Genomic DNA, 26,415 nt, shown 5'->3' with positions numbered 1-26,415 from the left:
TTTAGACCAAAAGCAGTGGACATTTATTCCTCGTTTGTGCAAGAGTGTCAAGATGCATTTGGGAATGGCTAGGACAGACCCTGTGGCTGGAGAGCCAGCGGCTCCAGCCTCTCCTGCCCGATGGCTTGGGTTACAATTCTACTAAGAGGAGATAAACTTGCAGACTCACCTACTGTCACACCAACGATGCTGGCAAATACACTTGTATACAAAGAAAAGTTTCAAACTACATTTTTTCACTAGATTCAAGTGAAGACTTTGTTCCAAAAAAAAAAAAAAAAAAGAAAAAGACACATACAAGTACAATTTAAAACTGTATGAACATTTGCAAATGTTTAGTGCAAAGTAATTATGTAAAAGCTACATTTTATGAAAGTTTGTGCTGATGTGTTTGGTAGGTTTTTTCTTTTTTTTACCCTTTTACATCCATTTTTTTAGTTACATAAGGTTTCACTTACCTACAGTACATATGCATTGTGTTAGGTCCCATGCAAGTGGGAGTAATACCATCAGGCTTTGTAAAATGTCACTCTGATTCGCATTTAGTAAACTGCTTATTTGGTTTAACAGTCAAGTTCCTGGCACACTACACATCCTGATTTCATCTAAGTGCTCAAGCTCCTGTTTGCCTCTTCAGGTGCCTTGTGTGATGCAAACCAAACTGCTTCACGACTTCAGCCCAAAAAGTTTTTTTAGAGAAATCCACCGTTAGTTTAAGCCTGTAACAAACTGCTCTGAAAATTAAAAGCCTATTCACACAAAGTTATATGTAATGACTGTAGTAATCAGTTTATTACACAGATTAATTCATTCTTGAACGTACAAGCTCCAGGGGAGCAGTTGGGTCTTTAAATACACACAAGTTTTCTGTCATATGGATTTTTTTTTTTTACCCTTACATCCAGAAAGACCTAAGCAGTTAAAAAACTTAAGAAAAATAAGAGCTATTAGCTAGGTATTAACTGAGAAACCACATACAAACCAAAAAAAGTATGAAGGGAGGGAGAGAGTTGAAACAAATCAACATCACTTGATGCACTAATAGCTCCAATCCATTTAAATGGCGACCGGTTAAACTTAGACCTTAAACACAGGATGTGGGTACAGTTTCTCATTGGTCATAACATTTACCTAAGGTGTAGGTCCTTCAGAATAAAATGAATACAGAAACAGCTTCAAGTTCTTCACCTTGCTTTTCATAACTTATGAGTTTAAAAGGATTCCACTTAAAATCCTTCATGGATCAGCAACAGCGTCCCTAGAAAATCTGAAACCCACCAGAACTCTGCCCATTCCCATTTGATTTCCCAATTTAACTCAGCAAGGAATGCTTTTAGGCTCACAAAGTTATGACTGAAGAACCAGCTTTTCACACACACACTTCTCTGCTAGGAGTCAATGTTGGTACGGGGAAATACAGTATTTCTAGTTTGTTGTTCCAAGTATGTACAACACGCAGCACTGCTGTATCAGGTAAACATGTGCACAGGGGAAGATGAGGCGTGGGCTCATAGAAAGCAGTCAAATGGAAATCAAAAGGACTTTCTCTTTCAGAGTTCCCCTATCTTTATTTGTAGAGGTTATCCAATAATTTCTTTAATTACATCGCATACTTCTGAGTCCATTCCCGAGCTATTCTGTTGTACCTGTATGTATAAAAAGAGGATTTACTCAACATGGCATCTGCACAGATTTCAGCTCCAGCACTCTAGTCTACACATGGCATGACATCACAGTACTATCATCAGTTTGTAAAATTTAAGAGCAAAATTAAACATTATGCAAACAGGGGACACAAGAAAGCCCACAGTGCTTCATGGAAAAGAAAGACCTGGTGGTATTTACAACAGGAGATCTCAGATCTCTGTGACTGGATACATAAATTGGAGCTGGAGCAGGGCTGAGGGGAAAGGATTTTCAGGAAGGCTTTATCTGTGCCTCCCCCAGCCCCATCTGCTGTGTCCCTGGGGAAACTCTTATTGTAGGGTTTCACTTGGTCATTCTGGAAATAGATTAACATGTTCCCCCATCTCCTGCTTTCCTGCTAAGTTAAGCCTGCCATCAACTCATCTGCTGAACCCCAACAGCCTGATTTCTTCCTATACATTTGGCTATTTTGATGACTGTCAGGACACAAAGATTTGTCAATTCCCAAGAAATCTGTAGCTTTTACACCCAAATACTCTTTTCAGCCAGAGGAAGCTCAGGATACTTGTGTACACAAAGCAGTTGTGTGATTAACTGCACTGCTGAGAGCTTCTCTCTGGCAACAGAAGGCAAGTTGTTAATGTTCTACAGAATTTGTAGAGTGAGACACAGCCTGAAGTTCCCTAGAGTTATGTACACCAAGTTGGATTGGTGTTGGAATTTAGTCTGTAGACAATGTTCTTTAGCTTAAATAATCTGACAACCCACTCATAACTAACTCTCTCCTTCCTATCACTGCTCAGAGACTACCCACGGAGCAAGTCCTTGTGCTTAAACCCCAAATTTATTTCCGTGTTTTTGTAAAAAAACAGGAAGGAGTCCTGCACACTTAAAAGTGCAGATAATCACTGTTGATTGTGTCTCCAGCTCTCAAACCCAGGATGCATAACCTTGTGCTCCTCATGTATGCAGTAGAGGAAGCAAATCTGTGTACTATTTTCCCTTCCCTGCTCAGATCTGGAAGGGAACAGTGAGGTAGAAGTGTTTACAACACTAAACTGTTAAAGTGCTTGTTAGCACGGAAATTTCTCTGTGCTTGCTGGAGAGTGCTCCTGCCCCATTTCTACAGGACTGGTTCTTCCCTTGTGTTATAGGGTGAAGGTAAAACGGGGAGTTTGGTATTTCTTTGTATGACTCCAGACCCAGAGCTGCCATGGAATATTCTCCCGTTGGAGTAACTTGCTCTCCCTCTGGTGGTTACATGGGATTAAAGCAGCTCAGACGGTGGCACTGGAAAGATCCCAGGGAAAAAAAAAAAAAAAAAAACCAAAAAAACAACAACAAAATCTCTGAGAAGATCACAGAGCAGTGATTTGCCTTTTTTCACTCTCACTCTTTTCCAAGAAGCAGTTCCTCTCAGTTCCCCTTCACTGTGTAAGTGTGGATTCTGCCCTGTCAAATTCCATGGGTTTTGGCTTCCATACTCACTTTTCTCTATCTGTTTTGTAGATCCGTGCAATCTCAGGCACTAAAGGATCATCTGGATTGGGATCACACAACAGAGAACAGATGGACAAAAGTACTAAGGAGAGAAAAGAGACACTGAATTAGTTCCAGGACAGCCGAGGACACCTGCACCAGTCAGCCATGCACTTCCTTCCCCTCCAGCCAGTAGCACCAGCAGCATTTATTTAAGTTTGCCAGGAGCACCAATCCCATGTAATTCAGCTGAGTGATTCTGAACAAACACCTTTTACCAGTGAACTACACAAGTTTTCACAACCACAGTATCACAGTGAGTAACCTCCTGGATAGGTCTATCCAGCAGCAGCCTTAAACCACAAGGCAGAAGTGTTCTGCCTGAGCCTGGAACCTGAGAGTCCTCTAGGAAAACATCCTTGCTTTTGCACCTGAAATTCAACAGTTCCCTAAAACAGCCAGCTCACTGTTGGATGACTTGGAGAAGCATTAATCAAAAGTCAAAGAGCAGACAAGTCCAGCTGAAATGAAGGAAGCAAGGGCTGTTCACAGCTACTTAAGAATCACAGAATGGTTTGGGATGGGAGGGACCTTGGAGCTCATCTTGTTCAAACCCCTGCCATGGGCTGGGGCACCTCCTACCAGCACAGGCTGCTCCAAGCCCCTTCCAACCTGGCCCTGAAGATCTGTTTAAAAATAAGCTGGTCTTGCAGTGAATTGAAAGGCTTAACTTTTTTCCAAGCATAAAGAAAGCTGAGATGGATTTAGTGTAGAACAGCATCCAAAATGACCCAAGAATGATGCCCAGCTCCTTGCACTTCTATCGATCACAGAGCCCCAGAACTGGAGTGTTTCACTATAAATACAGAGTGGATGTATCCCAGAAGGCACATCCTGCTGGGCAGAGTGACAGCCCTCATCCATACAAGGAGCCAGGACACTGCTGCAAAGCCACAAATAGCACATGGACATTCCTACACTCACTGCACAGGAGAAGGCAGGAAGTTCTAAGCAAACATATTGGGACAACACTACACCAGGCATGGCAGGGACATCTTGCCCCACTCCCGAAAATGCCAAACATTCCCTTCTCTCCTCCTGTTTGGATCAAACAGTGCCACTCCATATGTCCCTTCACCAATTGCAGCAAAGCAGTTGTCACAGTGCAGCCTCCAGGCAAGGTGCAGATGACAAGAGTGAGGAGTTTGAAGACACTAAACACGAATCTGCTCCAATTCCCATCACTTGCAGGAGGCAGAGCTATCTCTGAAAAATGAATGGAGACAGCATGCAGCCCATAAAAACAACAAAGGTGTTAAGATAGGTTAAAAGAGGGCCACAAAACAGGTCACAGAATGGCTTGGAATGGAAGGCCCTTCAAAGTCCATCTCATTCCACGCCCCTGCCATGGCAGGGACACCTTCCACTAGCCCAGGCTGCTCCAAGCCCTGTCCAACCTGGCCTTGGACACTTCCAGGGATGGGGCAGGCACAGCTGCTCTGGACAACCTGTGCCAGGACCTCACCACACTTCAGAGAGAAGATGGAAGCAGGTCTGATATTCAGTGTTTTTCAAGTGGGGCGAGAGTGAAAGCTTCCTTTAGGTCTGAACTGCACAAGTTGCTCAGTGTTGTGAGCACCAAGAACCCACAAAGCCACTTTATTCAGTTTCCCACCTGTTTCTGTAGACCCTTCACTAAGGAATTACCAATTCCCAGTTCACAACTTCTAAAACAAGTTTGGTGATAAACCAGTCTTGGTTTGGGAGAACATATTTCTGCTTCTAGGAAAAGGAGCAAACCTCTTCTCCCTTTTCCCAGTTTTCCACAGTGCACTTGTGAAAAGTTCAGAGCTTCATGATTCTCCACCATCATCTGACAGGGGGCCCATTTACTGAGCTCCCTCTCAGCTCACAGTGTGCAGGAGGTCTGCAGAAGCCACTGCAAGGCAGCACACTTAGCAGCTGGGGCACAGATCCAGCACCAGCCCTTTTCCCCCTATAAATCAAGTAAGGCCCATGTTAGTTTTCAATAGGAACATCTCTGCCACCTCTCACTGCTCCCAGTCAGTCCAGTTTGAGAACAGCTGTTTCTCCAGCAATTTCCCTGCAGCTCATTTCTTTCTGTCAGACTCCACTGCTCTGGTCACTGAAGTTTCTTCAGCTGTAGCAAGAGCAAGGCAGCTCCAATGTGTCTCCTTCCCTCACCAGAGGACACAGGAAATCCAACAAAAGTTCTCTGGTCAACAGTAGCAACTACTCCCTCAAGTTTTATCTTATCACAGTCCTTTAAAAGCCCAAGGAATTTCTGAACACAGTGGCTCAGCCTTCATCAGCAGAACCACACTGCAGGTCTGTCCACTGCTCTCTGCCCACCCTCACACCCCCTTTCCTAACACTCAGCAGTTCACTTTTCAGTATCACTCCAAAAACACTGAATAAAAGTGGACACAATCATTTGGCCTCAAGCTGCACTGCCACATTCAGCTGCTTTGATTTATTTTTCTAAGTCTTCATTATTCCGAATTATTCTCATTACACTAACTCTTGCTGGTGACTTCACATCATTCCCCTTTTATCTGTACAGCCACACTAAAAAAAAAAAAAAAAAATTAACTAAACTGGTTTAATTTTAATATCCTGCTGAACCCAGCTATTTGTCCAAAATCAATTCTGCAAGTTTCTCCCAAGGCTTTCCACTACAACACTGCACATGCACATGTTGTAGAACCAACATACAGAAAAATGCCTTGGAAAAGGCACCACCTCAAAGTTTCAAGTGCAAGGGGAAAGGGGAAGCAATCCTTTCAGATGTCAGCTGTGCATCAGAGTTCTTTGATGCAGATAATGAGTTAAACCAACACCATGGAATAACAGACTCACCAGGCCACCTCCCTCTGCAATCAAGTATTACTGCAATGAATTCCACAGCAAAGCCTTGATATTTTCTAGCCAAATGACAGCATTACTATCAGACAATGAAAAGAGAATTCCCCAAAACTTCTGGAACCACAGAAGCAGGTTGAATAATTACACAAGGCAGGTAAGTGACCCTTCACACCTGAACATCCTGCATGGCCATGGGCAAAGCATTATCAGCTTGGCAGAATCCCTTCAAGTCCCTCACTGGCAGGGATGTACTTCAAGTGTGCACTCTCTGAATTCAAGTCTGGATTCTTCTCAGTAATAGCAAAATAAATTCTACTTGCCATTAACTCAAGGGATTCATCCCTTGAAATAACTCTGTACAGAATTATTTCTCATAACTCTTAGCTGTCAGAGCTATCCAGCCACTAACCAACTTAAACCACTGTCACTTTTAAGCTCCTTTTCACATGAAAATTGGTTTTGCTTTGTTTTATTTCACCAACCAGGCAGCCACTGACCTCCAACCCTTTAACTACACTCCCCATCTATCTTTGCAGACAACAGACACAATTTACCCTTCTGTGTGCTTCCTGCTGCCATGGTCTAGCACAGACTCCTCAACACCAAGGAGCTGGGAGCACCAAACTCATCAAGAAGAAGGGCTGCTAACAAAGTGCTTCCAGAAAATGGCTCAGCTTCCCCACAGAGCAGTGACAGAACTGCATTCTCATCAGGCACTATGATCACTGAACACTGCTTAAATGTAACATGCAAAATAAGTGTGTAACACTGCACAGCTGAGATCCAGGTTCCCTCTGCAAGACTTCCCTTCACAAAGCATGTAATACTGAAATTCCTGGGCAGTCTTTCTCCAGGCAGCTCCTCTGTGCAGAAAATCATGCCACTGACAGCCTGTCAACAAGACCAGCTCCAGTTCCCCGTGGCACAGTCCATCTCAGCAGCTGCCCTGCTGTGCTCTCTCACCACCAAGGTCAGCCCACCACCCCTGATGGGCAACTGCACCTTCCTGGCTCTGCCCCACCTCACACTGAGCAGATGTGGATGCAAATTCCATAGGTGAAATTCATGGCTGGGTCTCCTCTGCTACGAAGCAGCTCAGCCATTAGCCAGGACAATCCATGGTGTCAGCTCTCCACAGGTCCTTCCAGCACTAGCCAAATGAGCAGTGCAGAACACAGTTTAAAGCCCATTTGGCTACTGGAACATCCAAATTCAGGTGTGTTAAAGAACCTGCTACTCAAGAGGTGAAGACACTTTGTCTACACAGCCTGACTGGTCTAACACCCACCACTCCAGCCACCCCCTGACACAGGGCACCAACCACTACAGATCCTGCTGCTCAAGTCTAGCTGGAATTCCAAACAAACTTGCTCCACTAAAGCACTCATCCATGGGGCACTTCAGAGTAAGGAAAGGCAGCTGAGGAGCAATGGAATCTCCAGCAGAATTCACAGAAGGGAGATAAATGGCACTTATATTTCCAAAGTAATGAGCTCCCCAGAAGAAGCAGCTGGTGTGTTCTGATCCAACTGCTGTTTGGTGCAGTTACTGCTCTCCAAAAGGAGCCAATTTAGAATCCATCTAGGAGTAAAGGTCCATCTCCAAGCAGGCACAGAGACTGCACCAACAAAGTGTTTGTTAGAGTACCAAGAACATGCTGAGATGGCTGCTCTGCATGCCAGGCTGTCAGGACAGCAGGATGACACTCAGCTCTCCACCCTGACTGGAGTCACACCGCAGTGTCAGGACCACCTGATGATGGAAAAGCTCAGGCAGTGACACAGAGCAGGTGGATAAAACAGGGAAGCATCAATCCTGGCCATCATGAGTTCACAGCAAAGGCAGCACCCACCCCACCTGCTCTGCCTGGGTGAATGACAAACACTGTGCCAGGGCTTTCCAAGGAAAGTGATTTGTCACTCCTGGAGACCAGGCCATGGGCTCTGGCAGACAGTGCTGTGCTTCTGGCCCAGCCCAGTTTCTGAGTGCAGAAGTAACAATTTGTCAGCTCAGGTTTGACTGAGCCTGGTACACCTCTGCCAGCTGAAATGGGAGCTTTGGACATGCCAGGCTGCTGAGGGATTCTTGATTCCACTCTGAAGGGTTTATCCAGCTGTGCTGCTTCTCTCACCAGCAAGGGCTCATTTGTTCATCATCAGCCTGAGCCTCCACATCAAAGTTCACTGCTACTTCCATCTCTGCTCCTTGCAAGAGTCAGGTTTTTTCCTGATTTTGGGGAATATTCTCCTACATAATAACTGTTTTTGAGTTTCAGGACCCAAACCCTTGAAACCTGAGACATGTAGTTGTCAAAGCTTTATCAGTACTGACAGATGTTAAGCTTGCAGCATTCAACACTGGAAACACCACTGCCCAACAGGTTCAAATGCCTGGCTCCTGACTGTGAACAGGCAAGATGCATCCAAATAAATGAAAGGAACTCTGGCCTCTGCTCGAGTTAAATCCTATTTCTTAACCACAACCCCATTTCCAACTCCTCCAGCCATCTTCCCCAGCCTTACAGGAAGTGTACCTTTAAATCTGAGCAGTTTAAACTTCTGCCTTCAAAGCAACTTGCATTCCTGCTAAGTCAGTTCAACAATTTCTGGTGACAAAAGAAGAAAAGTTAAGTGTTGCCCAGTGTATCCCAGACTGGTTGAGGTTGGAAGGGACCTCTGGAGATCCTCTTGTCCCAAGCAGAGCCACCTAAGGCTGTGCATGACAATGTCCAGGGGCTGTGCAGTATCTCTGAGGTGGGACAGCCCACAGCCTCCCAAGGCAACCTGTGCTCAGCATCCTGACTGTAAAACTACAACACCAAGTGTTTCCTGCTGCTCAGAGAGCCTCCTGTGCTTCAGCTTGTGCCCACTGCCTCTTGTCCTGTCACTGGGCACCACTGAGAAGAGTCTGGCTCTGTCACCTGCACAGGCTCCCTTCCAGTATTTACAGACACTGGTAAGATCCCCTGAGCCTCCTCTTCTCCAGGCTGGACAGTCCCAGCTCTCAGCCTGTCCTCCACGGCATCCTGGCCCCTCCCTGGGCTCTCTCCAGTACATCCACACTTTCCTTGGCTGGGGAGCCCACACTGGGCAATGCTCCAGGGCTTCACCAGCACCCAGGAGAGGGAAAGGATCACAGCCCTGCTGGCACCACTCCTCCCAGCACAGCTTTCTCTGGAGCAAGGACAGCTCCTGGGAAGCTGCACAAGTGGCTCAGTTACAGTTGTGAGAGTTGAAACATAAATGTGGACACTTCCCTCAGAGCCCCAGCTCAGCACAGGTGGACACACTGACCCATGCTCTGTGACAAAGCCACCCCCAGTTACGTGGGTAAAGCTGCAATGGGCAAACTAAAAGCCAAGATGATCAGAACCCAACTTCCCGATTTTGAAAATGGCACTGTCAATGTCCAATTCAATCTCTCAGTACTATTACTTCCAGCAAGTCTTAGAGAAGTGATTCATGAAGAGAAACATGACAGAAGATCCTCACTGCACCAGGCATGGCAGTCTGGACAGGGGGAGCTGAAGTCTTGCATGAATGAGGCTGAGGTTACTCACTGTCCCTCCCAGGCAGGGCCCTCCAGCACACTCACACAGGCTCCATGATTTATTCCTTACAAAACACAGGGAGAAGTGGGATAAGACAGCAGATTAGTCCAACCTTTACTGCACACGTGCTTTACTCAGGATTAACTCTTGCACAGCCATTTGCCAAATTCAAGAGGAAGAGTGTTTCCCCCCCAAAATGGCTGAGAACAGCTGCAATAATGTTAAAACACTTCATATTCTCCTGTTTCAGGCAACAGGGTTCTTATTTATGCAGACTTGGAGATAATGTTTTTAATTTAAGCCTACGCATTCTGCTTAAGCCTTGGAGTTCAAATTACCCACCACGGTGTGGTTAAGACTGTATTTTGAGGTTATTTATTCTCCAGTATGTATTCTTGAGGGAACACTGAGTTCAGAATTACTAATTCTGAAGCAAGTCAGCTGTTGTACTGAGACAGTCACTGCTGTTCTCCCAAGTTTTAACAATTGTAGGAGGGACAGAACAAAACCCCAAAACGCCAATCACCTCTATCATAACCACAATCTTTATTAAATTGCTTACACAGGGCTGGCTCTGGAGTGTGAGGAGCCAAGACCCCTATCTTTACCACTGAACTGGAATGACTAAATCACTGATATGATTTTTCAGTCTTTCCACCAGAAAGTGGCATTTTTAACCCACAGGAAGTCCGTGCACACCCCTTCCCCTCTCTCCTTGCAGGTTAAGGTGAAAAACATCATGTACCACACATTAACTGTGAGCATAACAGTGAGCTGCTGATAGTGCTGCCTCCCAGCTGCCTCAGGAGGAAGCTGTGCATGATAAGCTCTTTCCTACAAGGACTGTTTCTACTCTTCCCACATTTCTCAGTCAGTAGAAGTACATTTTTTCATAGCTGTGCTCTAAGTTATCTGCTTACAGAGTTTAAATTCAAACAGCTTGCTCCCAGTAGCATCCAATTTAAAGGGTGGCACAATTTAGGAAATACTCGCAGAAATCTACACTACAAACAATAAACTGATGCTTTGGAAGAGGTATGAATTTATTGCTGAATGTTTTAAGTCTTATTATTCACCCCAAATTACCTAATCCAACAGTTTTTCCTGCTAACAACACATTCATTCTTTGATAAGGCCAATCAGTTACTAGAAGGCTGAAACATCCCTGAAGTCTGTCACAACACACTCTAATCTGACTGAACTTAAGACTTCAAGCCCAAAAGATCCAAGTTGCCTTAGTGGACTTTATTCCATTTGTTCAAGATGGGAACACTTCCCCTAAGTATCAGCTCTCTGCTTCTGAAGTCTGCCTTTTGACAGGGCATCCCTGTGATTCTGAGGGAAGTATTCCTATAAAGTCACCCCATGGAATTTGCTTTGCTGTTTTAATTCCTTCAGTAAATGCAGCCCAAGGGAGCTGGGACAAGGTTTTCTCCCAGGTTAGAGCAGTGTGGCTGTTGTGCTGAACTGTTCAGCAGTGAGAAGTGATCAGAACTACAGAGCCCCCTAAACCCAGCAGGGAGAGGGGCACTGGAAGGGGCAGGTGGCACAGAACAGCCACCCTGATCCCATGGCTTATTCCAGCTGAGTCACAAGGATACAGTTTGAAAAGGATAAGAAGAAAAGAGTTCAAAGCAGAACACAAAGGGAGATTGAGATGTTAAAGCATATTGCAAATGTATTTGGGCAGTAAAATTAACACTAGGATGTATTTTCTGAGTGATTAAAGCTGACAGCCTGGAGCAGCCTCTTAAATTCCTGCCCCATCTTCTCCCAATTGTCCTAATTCCAGTCCATCTCCCAGTATTTTCAATCATGCTGTCTATCACCCCACCACCCATCTGGTCATTTCAGACTCCCTAAAACAATACAGCATTTTCTCCAGTTAAGCAGCAATTAAATCAAACCAGACCAGACATCAGTGCTTGGGGCTAATTTGGTTCTTCTAAGAGCAGCCAGTACTGACTGAGAGCACTTGTAAGGAACTGCAGCAACCTGACAATCAATCATTTTTTCTTCACTGACACCATTTTTGCAGTTCTTTCAAGACTTTGAGCCTTGTGCCCAAGCAGATTCACTTCTGACAAGAGACAAGGAGATACTGGTTTGCCTTTCCATCTGCTTCTGCAAATGCCTTTAGCTGGACAGAAAAGGTGGAAACTTGTGTGGGTTCAGGGAAAGGCAGACAGTGAGGATGTCCAAGGGATGCACCAGGATCACCTGTCTGAACCAGAAAGTGCCTGGGAACATCACATGTAGCTGGAGAGAAGGACAGGCAACAGGAGAGCCTCAGAGCAGGGACACTGTGAAGGACAATGTAATCAATGTGACAACTGCAGCATTTGATTACAAGGACAGTGTGAAGCTACAGAACAGAAGGGTCAAGAAATGATTATGCACAGGGTAGACTCCAAATATTCCTAAATAGCTATGGCTAGACCTACAAACTTGAGCCACAGTTTGTAAATCTACCATTTCAATAGCCAAAAAAAAATCCAGCCTGTATCTTTCAAGATTAACAAAAGCCTCCTATTTATATTAAATATGAATACTGCTTTACCAGGTAAAGGCTAAATTCCAGTGCTCCACAAGCTAACACAGTTCACAGGGACCAAGATGCTATTAGCTAATTATTTTAGATTGTTCAAGCTAGGCAAGTTTTAAACCATGTTTCAGCAGTTCACACCATTGGAAGTTCTGTTAAAAAATTATCAACATGGAGTTCTAGTGCTCCCTTGAAAGAGAAATCCTTTTTAATATGACCAAGATTTAGAAACTTCACCATTTTTCAAAAGCCACAGCTGCTCCCTTACATATTTTACTTTGGGTATATTTTGAACATTGAAGTCTTCCACTGTCCCATACTAGGTTTTATTTCATATATATTTGTATCTATTTTTAGCTGAAGTGTTCTGAGGTGAGGTGGCAGGAGTTTGTACTCAGTGTAGTAAGACTTATCTGATCCACTGGCAAAGCTGAGGAGTCTCCCATGGCCACAGGGAAGCTGGATGTCCTGAGCATCCCTTGCTCAGGAACTGGCTGCAAGCTCCATGCAGAGTCACAGGACACAAGCAGTGACCACAGAAATGGTGGATTCCAGCAGGATTGCAGCAGTTTTTACATCCCAAATCAGCACTTCATTTTAGCAGTGTAAAATGAAATAAGCATTGGAGGTACCTTTTGAAATAGTTAGTGCTGGGGACCACTGTGATCGTAGAATATCAAGACAAATGCTGCCATTACTGTTAATATTTGGATGATAGATTCTTGTTGTAAATGCAACCTGCAGAAGAAGGAAAATTTCAGTGTAGGCTCACAAATATACATCACACCACATGGTAACAGACAGATTTATGGCAGAAGCCACTCACCTTAGGTGGTTTGAAGGGATAATCTGTCGGGAAGTGAATTGTCAAGAAAAATACTCCACCTTGATAGGGACTGTCATTCTGTTAATGAAAAAGAATCGTTGCAGCTTGAGGAGTTACTACCAGACCACCAGTCAAACAAGCCATGAACATCAATTCTCTCATACTTACTGGTCCCATTATTGTAGCTTGCCAATGGAACACTGAAAAAGAGAGAGATTTACTTCAGTTTGGAGAAGCTCAAGTAATGATCTTCTTTCTTCCAGACAAAACAGCACAGAAAAGAAAAGTCTATTTTAAAAACAAAGCCTTGTGAAAGGCCACAGGGAAGCGAGCCAAGGAATTAAAGAGAGACAGAGCAAAGCACTCAATACTCTGCAGTCCTCACTCCAGGACTGCTGTGTACCACACACATGTCCTGCAAAAAAAAATCCCATTACAATAAAAACACACATAGTTCTAGGCAACTTTTCAGGCTCAAAATTGTGAGTTTAAACTTTGTAATTTGTAATTAATCAGCACCCATGACTGCCCCTTCAAGGCAGCTACAGCTAAACTCCAGCATGAACTCACACCTGTGACACATGGAAGGGGAGCCCAGGCTCTGTGTGAACCAAACCAGGGGTGTCCTCACAACATTCAAGCATCATCTCCACAGAGGCCTCAAGATTTCACAAAAGCAGCAGGAAGAACTGTCCTGGGAGAATGCAGGAATGATAGTCTGCCCCATACTTGGAGCAGGATGTGCCAGGACACACTTCAGGTTAAATGGACAGAAGTTAATCCTCACTTGTATGCATCTGCCCAAGAGAACTTTCACCTGGTAACACAGAGGATTTGTGAAGAATGTTGCTGTGCTGGAAAGGAAAACAGTCAAGGCTGATAGTCTGTAGGAGGCACGCTGGGAGCTCTCAGGGCTCCTGTGTCTCCTCAGGCTTCAGTGCTTCTGCAAAGCAGCCTAGGAAATGATTTGTGAATTAAGACTATGGAAGCTTCCCTCAGCATGGATGTCACCTACACAGCACCTCCAGAACTGGGGAGGTGGAGATGATGGCAGCTGTTTCAAGGGAACTCCTCAAGACAGGAGATGAAGCCACGTGGAAGTGTCTGTGCCTGACTGGCACCTGGTGCCCACAGCTGGCAGGACTACCCGGGCCAAAAGCAGGAGTGGCACTACCTGTTCTCATCTAGCACAAGCAGTTTTTAATTACACATGGTACAGGCACTACAGCTCAGAATGATCTCATACAAGGAAGGAGGAAAAAAGCAGAGTGGGAGTAGCTCGGCAAGGCCAGGGGAGAAGAGTGTTGGGTTGGAACAGGTTTGTTTTAATCTACTCCTACATTTCTACAGGAATGTGTAACTGTCTATACACTCCAGCACTGCTGAGTAGCTCAGAAATGATTCAGAAAGATCTTAGTAACTCATTTTTTCCTTTTAAAAAGAATACCTGAGCTTAGAATTCTCATCTCTAACAGAGAGAGAGGATTTCACTACTTAAATATTCACTCTCTCAGGAGCCTGGCTTTGAGAAACTCTACATAAAATGAAGGATTAGGAAACCCAGACAGCAGCTCACACGTAGCATTCACCCATCTTCAAGGGGTTCAGATGGTTTCCCAGGAGCTCCCTGTCACCTGCAGCAGGACAGGGAGAAACATGGAGGAGAGGACAAAGGGGCAGCAGAAATCCCACAGGAGATTGCAGCCAACCCCAACAAAACCAGTAAAAATCTCACAAATCCTGGTGAGATTCACTGTGGTTGCTATGCAGAATCACCACTGAAAAGAGAACCTCAAATAACCAATGACTTCCTTAAACCCAACAAAAACCAGAAATAAAACCATATCCACAGGCAATCTCAACTTTTTGAAAGCTAGAAGGGAGGTTTGTGTTTCCTCCCACTCAATGCCCACCCCAGACTTGGTGCTTGTTTAACCTAAGCTTTAAATCCTGGTAACATCCAGGACAAGTCTGGTGAATGCAGAGATGGATTTGTCATGCAGAGCTCATTCCACCTGATTCTTTCCTTTGCAGTCAGCCAAACAGAGGTATTTACAAAGGCAGGGGGCTGCTGGTTTCAGCAGGTAAGCACAGGTACATGTTTGGAAAAGGTTAAGCCACTGGAAGCACACCAACATCAGCCAGTCCCCAGCACATTTCCAAAACACAGGCCAGAGGTGGGTGGAAGAAGCTAAAACCACACTGCCAGGAAAATCCCATTCCTACAGTGCACAAGGCAGGAAAAGCCCTTCACTTTCTGAGGTTCATGAACCCCAGAGATGAGAAGCTTATGGCTGGGGACAGTTTGTATCAGCTGGAACAGCCACAGGACAGCACTTTGCAAGCACAGCACGTCCTGAGCTCTGGGAAATGTCACTCTGACAAGGCAGCTGAGCAGACCTGGAGCTCAGGGACCTGGGGGAAGGCACCTTTCTAATGCTGCCACTGCTATCCACTTACACACATCCAAACTGTGGCTCTCAAGAACAAAAGTCTTTCATTAGAGGTCTTTCAGAAAGGTGGCACCAGGAGAACTGAATAGCACTTGAAAGCTTTCTGTATCAGTGGTAACTTTCCATTCTCAGCCTTCACCAACTTCTGTTACCACCTCCTCTGCCAGACAATCGTCATCACCTTTGATAAGGCTTTGGAAAACACAAAGTAGTTTATCATGGCACAAATCACACTTGCTAATTTAAGGGAATAAAAACCTCTGACTGGCTCTCCATCTTAGTCATTTCTTGTCTGTGAAACTACAAACCTCTTTGAAATACTATTTGGAAAGCACAACTAGGTTGTGAAGTAGCTACTGCTGAACACCCTCAAAACCAAGCTGGGCTTCCACTCATTTGAAAGAGCTGCTGAACAGGAACATTCCCACTAATTTCAGTATTTTCACCCTCAGGTTTCAAGTGCTTTTTTTAACGTAGCCCTACATTTCTACAGGAATGTGTAACTTTCTGTACACTTCAGCACTGCTGAGTAGCTCAGAAATGATTCAGAAAGATCTTGGCAGCATTTTTTCATTTTAGAAAGGAAACCTGAGCTTAGAGCTCTCAGCACAGAGAAGGAGGGTTTCCCTGCTTCCCTCTCCCCTCTCTCAGGAGCAGGGATGCTTTGCTGACATCACTTGTCAGACCACACTGCACAGCAAATTCCCTGTGTGCTGTTCAGGGGCACTGCAGTCACAGCTGCCAAGGGTTCTCAAGGAGCCTTTTCCACAGGGAAGAATGTGAGCACAGAACAGCAGTGACTCCCAGTCACTGCCCAGCTGAACAGACTGGAACAGGAAGGCCAAGAAGATTGTCTGAGGCTGTCCCTTACAAAGCAGCTGGCAGGGCATGCTGATTTGAGCAGTTTTCAGACACCATGTACAGTTTAGATATCTGAGGTCACAAGGCTGTGGGCAGCTGCTTGCTGGTTTGACCACAGATCTACTGAGGTTTCCTAACACCATCCTGCAGGAGAATTCCAGAACAGTTAATTTAAAAGGCATAATTTAAGATGTGAGTGAGTTGCCCAATCAATAGAGTGGGAATAACACCACTGGCACCCAAGGAAGGTGTAAGAGATACAGAACAGCAGCAAATTTAAGATCAGGAGGTGGAGTATTATCTAGTACTCTAAAAGAAAGAGAAGGATTCTCCTTGCTGAGGAACTGGACATCCCATTTCAGAAGGAAAAGGAAAAACATGGGAGAGGGCAGGTGCTTGCTGAGAGCAGATACTTACTGTCATCCCCGACAGGCCCTGCTGAACACTGTGCTGGAGGATCACGTGCCAGGTCGTTCAACTCCTAAAAAACAGGAAGAGTTTGCTTCACTTGATTTCAAAAACAACCATGTCATTGCTCCAAGGCTGCCAGGGGCACTCTGGCAGCACCACAGAACTAATAACCAGGACTCTGGAAAGTAAAGTTGCATCTTAAACCCAGGAGACACATCTGGCACAGGCCTCAGGGACTCAGGGACCTGTGCAGGCTGCAGAGCCCTGAGTCACAGCAATCCTCAGGTCACAGGGGCTGCCAGGTCTGCCTGCACTGGTCCCCAGCATTACCAAGGTACTGCATCTTCCACCAGCCCCAGGTCACTGAGATAAGATGGCCTCAATCCAACAACTCTCAGTATCAGCCTTATTTTATCCCCTCAACTGTAACAGTTCCAGTGGTGCTCCAGCTACAGTGATCCAGTTTATCATCTCCACAGCCAGCCTGCAGCACACACAGCTCCCATAGCCTGGGGCTGCTCCACCTCCACACACACATCAGTGACCATGGGTGGCATGGAATAAAACACAAGGCCTTCCATACCCACACACCTCACTGAAACCCCCCACTTTTCAGTGGCTGTGTCAGTCAAGTTCTCCTCTGAAGAAATCCTAAAATGAGTCTGAACAGGGTGAGCAACTCACAGTACACCTGAACTATACTATTTTGCTTAAATCTGAAGCAAAATTTCAGCACAGTTCAGAGAGTTAAGTCTTACCAGTAATTCACATCAGCCATTTGCTCAGGAAGTGGATGTTTGGTGGAAAGTGCAAACAGAGTAAAACTTTGAAGTCAAACTTTACCTGCTCCATTTCTGGCTCAGTCACTGACCTGCTTTGCATGATAGGCCTGAACATATCACCATTTTTGTGTGTGAACTCAGTCTAGAAAGCTGAACACACACCAGATAAGGATTTCAACTATTATCTAGTGCACAGGAAACACTCCCATGCTGTCCCTGGTCCATTGTGTGTTCAGCTTTTCACCTCCCAGAACAGTCCAAACTGGAGTCTCCATACCAGGTTTTTGGCAGACAAAACAAGTAAGTACAATGATTAAGACAAGCTGATTGCAGGAATGGAAGAAAATTTGCCATTTAATGGCCTTTTGTTATTCACAGGCAGTGATTAAGCTTTTGAACAGATGATCTCTGGGAGTTCCAGCTTCTACTTCCCAGGAACTGGGAGGCCACCACTAACCCAATCCACAAGACACAAATGCTGCCTCACATCAAACACTACATCTCTGGATTTCCCCCTCCAGATACAGTGCTCCAGAAAACCTCACAGGCCCTGACACACACAGACACATTTGGGTTTTGCCCTGAGCAGCTTCCAGCTTCTGGAGAGCCCTGCTGGAAGCCTCTTTGACTTGACACCAGACTGTGGAAGCTGTCCTAGTGCTCCTGCTGGGCTTTTTCCACTTGGTGTTCAGCATGGACATGGGCAGGAACAGACACTGGGCATGCAGCACCTGCTGAAGAGCCTTCTCCCTCCTGGAGGGGAAGAGAGCATCTCTAAGTACCCTGCAAAGGCACAAAGCCCTTTGGAGTTGCTTCAGCTCCCTGAACCACCAGGGCAGCACAGGAACGTGCAGAAACCTACACAGACCTTCCTCAGGGGCAGTGTGGTCATGGCCACAAAGAATGAACTGAGTCTACACACAGCAGGCATGGAAAGTTTAAAACAGCAATATATCTACTCTTTCTAAAGGTGTATGGAGTACAGACCACTTCCAAATAATACTGGACTCTGATCTTCTGGAAAAAATATTTAATGCTATTGTATTCAAAACCCCAAACACACAACTAAAAAAAAAAAATACTCCTTACCACTTCTCATCCCATTGTATGCATGACATGACCCAGAAGGTGCAGCTGTAAGAATGCCTGTTTGCCATGCATGACCACAACCCACCATGGATGACATTTATGAACACACAGCATGCACCTTGCCTGCCATAAAAAGGAAAGAGTTACAAACATGACCTTGGGCACACATTCTACCAGTCAGGAAAATACACAGCTCCAGAGCTGCCCTGACACTCCCCTACATCCTGCTGCCCAAATGCTCCAACCCCTTCAAACTGCACATAACACAGGGACCACAAGGTAAGTCCCCAAGAGCCACAGAGGCAGCAGTGAAGTTCAGGTAGCAGCAGATTCTCATCAAAACACTATTTCATTCTCTACATATTCAGTTCCAGGGAGATTTCTGAGTTTTCTGAAGGCCTGGGTATTACCTCAGTAGAAAGTGATTACTTACAACAACCACTTGTACCACTTGTCTCAGTGACAAGGTGGCATTTCAGGTTTTGCTCCATAAATTCACAGAGTGAAACATCACAGATTAAAACGTTTATGGAAAAACCACTGTGTAAGTTCCTCGTGCTTAAAAAAGTATTGCACCAACTCTCAATTCAAGCCCCTGCAGCACAAAAGTTTCCAAATTTTGTAGAACAGCTTGGAGAACAAGTCCAGCTCTTCCCCTTCACCCCTCAAGACTCCTCTGGAGTGCAGCAGGCACCAGCTGCTTCTGCCCACAGGAGAGGCAAAGCCACCCCTGGATTTCCTGACAGAGCACAGACAAGCCCTTCAACATGCCCTGCCATTCCCTTCCTGCTCTAAGACTCCCTCTACACCTGCAGAGCCCAGTGCAGGAACAGGAAAGGAGCAGCTCACGCCTGGCAGCACAGAGAGGAGCACCCAGAGCTGCTGCACAGGGCCAGGCACCTGTCCCAGAGGCTGCTCTGCCTTTTGCAGCTCCTGTGCAGCTCCTGAGCCATCATGAGCATGACACCAGACCCACTGGGGCCTTGGCTTCCAGCTGTTGCTGAGGGATGCTGAGAAGCAGCTGCTTTCTGTAACTGAGAACAAATGACTCTGGAGTTCCCATAAAGCTGGAACTTGTAAGACACGGAGGATTCAGTTACAGTTTGGTATCATCTACAGCCTGAATGTACTGGATCCCAGTTGCAAAGCCCACTGTTTTCCCTGTGATCCAGGAAGTCTTGCTGGACCATGACCAAGACTGACCTCGACCACACTGATGCTAAGCCAAAATCTGAAGAAAGCCATAGCAGTTTCCCCTCCAGACAGTTTTTGATCCTTAAGCACATGCAGATTTTGCTTCAGGAATTTACAAGCAGCCTTTAGATCAAGTTCCAGTTTGAGTTACTCAGCTCCCAGGGCTGCCTCACCCTGAGCTGGCTTCCCAACTGAAGGCATCTTACAGAATTTAAAGTTTCTGCCATCTCCCCATAGCAAAATATCCCTGGGGCTGGGCCCACTGCTGTGGATCCTACCATTAACCTGACCCATCTCACAACTCTTAATGAGTCCCTTAGCAAAAATGAGGAAGTGGAAGCACACCACAAAGCAAGGTTCAAGGTGTCCTGCCTAAAGGCCAAGTTGAAAAAAACTACTACCACTACATCCACACAGAAGATACCCTAAAAGCTACAAAAATCTCACAAGAAACTGACATTTAGGTGCCAAAACCCAGTTTAACCATGCTCTTAAGTTCCCAACAAAGCAATCCCTGCTCAGGGGTTCCAGGAAAGCATTTTAAGGAAGATGGAATGTGCTTATACCACAGATGCCCCAACTGTGCTTCCCAAGTCATGACAGGCATCAGCTGCCAGGAGGCCTCGAGGCTCACAGGTAAAGCAGTGCCACCACCTTGCTCAGCCCCACACCACCCTCATCCTGCCCTCCTGTTCTACCTCCAGGAGCTGCCACAGTGCCTTTAAAACATACCTCAGTGCAGGCATCCACAAACTGCACAAGAAGCTCTCAAAAAACTCAAACACAAATGGTTTAAGCTTTATAAGTTCAACCCTGCACATGTTTTAAGTTATAATTATCAACTCCAAAGACATTTGTTAGTGTAGCTCCAATTTACTCCTCTAGACAACAAATCCCTCCCCAGCACAACACACTCCTGGTAAAACCTGCTCTGGCCAAAAGATAAGAGTAGTTTGGAGGATTGAGTTAATGCTAACACAGCCTTCAGTAAGAACAACCAACATAACTGGCAACATCAAGAAGCCAATCAGGCAAATAACAAGCCAGCATGCTTTTTTTTTTTTTTTTTTACAAGCCAGCTCCAGCAATTTTACTAAGCCTTGGTATACAGCAGAGCTCCTCAAATCCACTCCAACACACACTATATGTATTCCTCTGGATTATCCAAAGTCCTCTTAGCTTCAACTCCATGGGCTTTCCACTCTGCTCCAGCCTGAGCTGCTTTCACATTGTACTTCACTAAGAGACCACATCAGCTTGATTATAAACCTAATTTCTGCCTCAGGTTGCTGCTGTAAGTGAAATAAGCTTTTCATTTGCCTTCAGCAAGTTTATTTGCCTGAAGCCCCTGAACCCTTCAGCAACAGGCAGTGTAGGGAGATGTTACAAAATCCTGACTTATGTAACCAAAAAGGAACTCGTAGCTACTCTAGCCATGAATTGTTCCCAGCTCCCAACAGAGTGAAGCCAAGCAATGGGGACTGAGGGCCAAAGTCGAAGTGATCACACCCTGCCTCACCTCAGGACCACGGCACAGAGGAGCTGCCAGCTCCCAGGGCAGGGCCAGCAGGGCAGGAGGCTGGCAAGAGCTGGGCCCCTTCCCTGGGCCAGCAGCACCTCCCTGCCAGGTGCCAGAGCTGTATCCAGAGGCATTTCCCACTCTCCACGTGCCCAGCAGCACTGGGCAGGAGGCAGTGTCACACACGTGCACCAAGGCCAGACCAGCAATTCCCTCCAGTGTCCACAGGTGCACTCCCACCCACAGGACTGCCAGAGTATCTGCCACTACAATCAACAGAAGCATTTTAATCCTTGCCACAAAAACTGCTTTTGCAATGCTTGAAGCTGCTCAGATCCCCCAACTCTGGCTCCTCACAAGACTCTGCAAAAGTCAGAAGGCAAGTGAGCAGCATGAGAAGCCATGAAACACAGCTACAGCCAAAGTACATGTTATAAACAAGCTCTGATGTAACTGTCACCTTTCATTTTTTCTTTTTTTTTCCAAAGCCTGAACAGGAAGAAGACCAAAGCAATGTGTAACTTCCTCCTGGTGTAGAATCCGAGTATCAAAACACCTCTCTAGCTAACAGAAGCTGCAGCAGCATTCTCTCCAGCACAGATGGGCTGCTCTGGCAGCTCCCCGCACGCAGCCAGGGCCCAGCGGAAGAACCCGGTTGCTCCCACTGGCTGCTGTACAGCACTGGCAGCAGAAACAACACCAGCTCTGCTCAGCACAGGTAGCACAAACACAACTCTGCCCAGCAAGGCTGGTCTGCACCGCTGTCCTCACACATCCCACCCACAGGCACTGCTCCTTTGGGCAGAAACCATGCCTAAGCATCTCTGGACTGCAGGACTACAGCAAGTCCTACCCCTCTCCCACAGCTACACAGCAGCAGCTCTGTGCAATGCAGTTCAGCTACCTGGTTTTTGTGCCTGTGCATTATAAGCAGTAGCAATCCCCAATTCCTCTCCTACAGAGTGTTTTACTTGAGCAGGGCTGGAGCACAGCTGCTGCTTTCCCTTCCCCCTCACCCTGATCACACAGGGGAGCCCGTGCAAGACAATGAGCCAACCTTTTCCTTGCTTTCCCATTCAAAGAACTCCAAACGGTGCCCCAGTTATCCACTCAGAGGTGCTGCATTCCCTAAAGATAACCAACACAGATGGGGATGTGGCTGAACCCAAAGGGTTTTGGCTTAAGCCTTAAAATGGAAGGCCCTCCTGCACATTCCTCCCATCCTGCCCTTGGATTGCTTCACTGCTTTCCTTATGAAATACATCTAGAACAAAATAGACCATTTTTACATACATATAAAAATACCAATTCAATTACTATACTTCAGTGTTACTGGAAGGACTCTGCCTGGCAGTATTGCTTACACCCCAAACACTTCTCACAAGGAAAGATTTCAGGTTTCAGACCCATGATCCAATAAAAGCACCTAAACAAGGATTTGGAGCCCCGCTGCCCAAAATACTGTGGTGAGTAACACAGGCAGCAATCTGAGAGCAGTCTCACCCAGCCTGAGCTCTTTTGGAGCATCTGCTCAGAGAACAGCTGCTGCTGTGTGCACACATGTTACCCCAGCACAATCCCAAGAGCAACTGTGCCACCAGTGACAGGCTGGGACAGACCCTGCAGGTTCCTGTGCTGCCTCACACACCAACAACAACCCTGCTTGTTCTGCCCCTCTCCCAGCCCAGCCCAGTTCAACAGACAAGAGGCCATTTCAGGTAACACTGTATCAAACCTTCACTCTTGGGATTTTCTCCTTTCCGAGTTCTCAGCCCCGTGTTATCTGAGGACACAAGAATTTTGACAAAAACCTCATAGAAAGCGGCTCAGTAAAAATCCCAACTGCCAAGAGCAAGAGCCAGTGGCCAGACTGAGCCGTGCACACTGATACACCATGACTGACAACACCCTTAAAAAAAAGCCAAAGCAGCAGTTTTCTGTGTCTCTGTGCTCCAGTCCACTGGGATTATTCCCACTCAATCCACATTCTGCAGGCTCCTGCCACAAGCTGCAGCAGCAAAGGTCAGAAGCTGGCTGTCCCCTCGCCATCCTGACAGGGACAGCCACTGCACACTCCCAGAGACCACGAGAGCCTGAGATGATGATAGGAGAGCTCTGCAGGGGTTTAAAATAGCCTGAGTGTAAACAGCCAGCCCTGATTACTGAGCAGCCACACTGAGACACCAGAGCAGCCCGAGTGCTCCTTCCAGCCTGTGGCTTCATGCCCATCCAGCTTCCCAAGCATCTGGGCTGCTACACCAGGCACATTTATCCCCTCCCCACGTGTGGTTTGTGGAAATGCTGCCTCCAGCCCCATCATCTCCCTCTCCTCCACAGCCACCACTGAAACTCTCTTTGCAGAGCTCACACAAAACTGCTTTGGTGATGCTCCTGCTACTTCCCAAGGCTTTGAAGGCTCTCATAGCCCTACACAGTCCCCATTATCTCTCAGGGTTCTTTATTCTTGAAAAGCAGCACCAAGAGTCAGTCCACAAGCACCCAACGTTAACAAAGACTCCACACATCCAGCTTTTCTCCTGTCACAAACCAGCCTGGAAATGCAAGTGCCCTCGGAGTGGTGACTCCTGACCCTCAGCAGGCACTGAACTAGAACCAAGCAGCTTTCCCGAGTTCCCTCACACAGGATTCACCCTCCCCACGACAGCCCTGCCCTGCCCATGCATGCCCAGCCCCCACAGCCACACTGACCCCATTCAGCATCCCCTGCTGTGGCTCCCAGGCCGACGAACCCTCTGCTGAGGAGTAAGAGCTCTTCCAAAGCACCTGGGAGCCCACAAACACCGTGGAAGAGTCCTCACAATGGTCCTGAGTCCTCACAGCGGCTCTGACACCACTGAAGTAAGGGTCAGAACACTTGCAGAGAAGCAAGACTCAGCTGGAACACAACTTCCTAATGTAACTCACTACCAGATCCACAGCTGGAAAACCCAACAGTCTAAAATCATACTCCAAACACCTCCCTTCCCAGGGCTACCTATTCCACAAGCACGAGTAAGGCTTCAAGCTCTCTTCCATTTTCTTCCCCACCTGAGCTTTAACCTGATCAGGACACATGAAGCTTCACAAAGCCTCCAAGGTAACCTACAACCAAAGCAGAGATGTTAACACAGACCAGACACTACACAGAGAACCAAACAGGGCACAGAGTGAGCTGTGAGGCAGGGGGTTTACAGCTGGTTCTAGGTAAAAAATAATGTGCATAGTGATCAAGAGGAGAAACTCTATGGAAGGGCTGCTTGCTACACCTGAACCTTGTACAGATTCCCAACTGACAGCTACACATTTTGCAAGGAAAAGGATACAAACTCCCTGCCTGAGTCACCAAGGTAGTACAAGTGGACTGCAGTTACCGTCGAGGGTTTTTCTCCTGGTAAAAGACCCCGATGATCAAGCAAACATGGTCCTAAGACAGCAATGGACTGGGCAGCAGTGTTTTTCCAAAAAGCCAGGCCATGGAGCCCGGCGCAGCTCCCGCTCCAGCAGAAGGCAAGCTCGCAGCTTTCCCTACAAGCCTGCGGGATGACTCAGGCTGTAGAACAGCGCTGGCTCCATTAAAAGAGCAGAGCACACCAGTGTGTGACAGGTTTCCTGCGCTCAGCTGCCCGACACCGCCACCCCTGCGGCTGCTGCAGGAGGAAGAGCAGCCCTCGGACACGGGGCTGCCAGACGAGCCACGCCGGAACTTCCAGCGCGGGCCACGCCGCGCTGCTCGGGGCGCCTTCCTGCGGCCGGGCCGAGCCCCGCGGAGCCGCAGCCGCTGCCGGGGCCGCCGCCGCCGCCTCGGCCCGGCCCGGCCCCGCCGCCGGCGCCCCCTCGCGGCCCCGGCCCGGGGCCACGTTGCTCCGGAGGGGCCCGGCCGCGGCGCGGCCCCGCGGGCAGGCCCGGCCCGGCCCCCCTCGAACAAAGCGGCCGCGGCCCCCGGGAGCGGCCCCGGCGCTGCCGCCCGGCCCGAGCCCCGCGGGGGGAACCCGGGCGGGCCCGGCCCGGCCCGGCCTGCCCGCCCCCCCACTGCAGGCCCGGGGCCCGGCCGGGTTATGTAAGGCGAACGGGCCGCGGGGAGCGGGGCCGTGCGGGGCCGGGCCGGTTCGGCCCTTACCTTGTGGATTCTCTTCAGCGCCATTGTGTGCGCGAGGCGGCGGCAGGAGGGGCGCGGGCGGAGGGAGGGGGCGGCCCGCGGGACTATTTGCGAGGGGAGGGGGGGAGGAGGAGGAGCGCGGAGGTGGCGGCTGCGCGGGGAGGGGACGGGGAGGGACGAAGCGAGCGGAGGGGCGGGAGGGGACCGGGGCCCCCCGGGGCGGCGGGGCCGGGGCCTGGCCGGTGTCGGGCGGTGGCGGCCGCGGGCTCAGCGATGCCGCAGCTCCTCCGTTCCCTCCGCCGCCGCCGCTTTATGCGCTGCCTCCGCGCCGCCCGCAGCGGATCACTCCGCCACGCCGCCGCCGCCACTGCCCCCGGGCACCGCTCCGGTTCCCGGGGCGGAGACACCGCGGTGGCGGGGAGGGGAAGGAAGGGAGAGGCCGGGACAGGAGCGGCGGGAGGAGGAGGAGCGGGAGGGGGAGGAGAGGGCGGGGAGCTGCGGGGACTATTTGTCGTGCCGGCCGCCGTGCAGAACTCTCCAGAAGGGGGAGGGGGAGCGCGCGGAAGGATACGGCGGCGTGAGAGAGTGCGCGCGCGCGCGCGCGCGCGCGAGGCGGCCGCCGCGGCGCGTGACGCCACAGCGCGTTCTCTCGCGAGAAGACGGGACGGGAAGAAGTCCCGGCCGAGCTGAGGCCTGAGGGGACAGAACGGGACTGAGGGGACAGGACGGGATTGAGGGGGACAGAACGGGATTGAGGGGGACAGAACGGGATTGAGGGGACAGCACGGGATTGAGGGACAGAACGGGACTGAGGGGACAGAACGGGATTGAGGGGACAGCACGGGACTGAGGGGGACAGAACGGGATTGAGGGGATAGAACGGGACTGAGGGGACAGAACGGGACTGAGGGGACAGAACGGGATTGAGGGGACAGGACGGGATTGAGGGACAGAACGGGACTGAGGGGACAGAACGGGATTGAGGGGACAGCACGGGACTGAGGGGACAGAACGGGATTGAGGGGACAGAACGGGACTGAGGGGACAGCACGGGACTGAGGGGACAGAACGGGATTG

At 48.1% G+C, this 26,415-nt stretch overlaps 1 protein-coding gene across 2 annotated transcripts; it reads right to left on the bottom strand.

Moving 5' to 3' along the window:
• UBE2D2 (ubiquitin conjugating enzyme E2 D2) lies at positions 1–25,766 on the bottom strand. Of its 2 annotated transcripts, none has more exons than XM_064388371.1 (7): positions 25,360–25,766; positions 16,665–16,728; positions 13,102–13,133; positions 12,934–13,011; positions 12,740–12,845; positions 3,136–3,229; positions 1–1,646 (listed from the first exon to the last, which is right to left on the bottom strand). In XM_064388371.1, the coding sequence occupies exons 1-7, from the start codon at positions 25,381–25,383 to the stop codon at positions 1,601–1,603; spliced, it is 444 nt and encodes a 147-aa protein (XP_064244441.1). In that variant the 5' UTR covers positions 25,384–25,766; the 3' UTR covers positions 1–1,600. The 2 variants fall into 2 exon arrangements, with proteins under 2 accessions (XP_064244441.1, XP_064244442.1); XM_064388372.1 differs by lacking the exon at positions 25,360–25,766 and adding an exon at positions 23,952–23,978.
• Between the last annotated feature and the right edge of the window lie 649 nt (positions 25,767–26,415).

Source organism: Passer domesticus, chromosome 13, assembly GCF_036417665.1.
Source record: "Passer domesticus isolate bPasDom1 chromosome 13, bPasDom1.hap1, whole genome shotgun sequence".
Classification (NCBI taxonomy): domain Eukaryota; kingdom Metazoa; phylum Chordata; class Aves; order Passeriformes; family Passeridae; genus Passer; species Passer domesticus.
This window is presented reverse-complemented; position numbering and strand designations above follow the sequence as displayed.

What these genes read in the sequence shown, in the direction of transcription:
- UBE2D2 (XM_064388371.1), bottom strand. Translation starts at nt 25,383, where the DNA reads ATGGCGCTGAAGAGAATCCACAAG. An exon ending in AGCACTAACTATTTCAAAAG is followed by an intron (nt 3,230 to 12,739) that starts GTACCTCCAATG and finishes TTCTCTCCTTAG; the next exon opens with TACTTTTGTCCATCTGTTCT. An exon ending in TACAAAACAGATAGAGAAAA is followed by an intron (nt 1,647 to 3,135) that starts GTGAGTATGGAA and finishes TTATACATACAG; the next exon opens with GTACAACAGAATAGCTCGGG.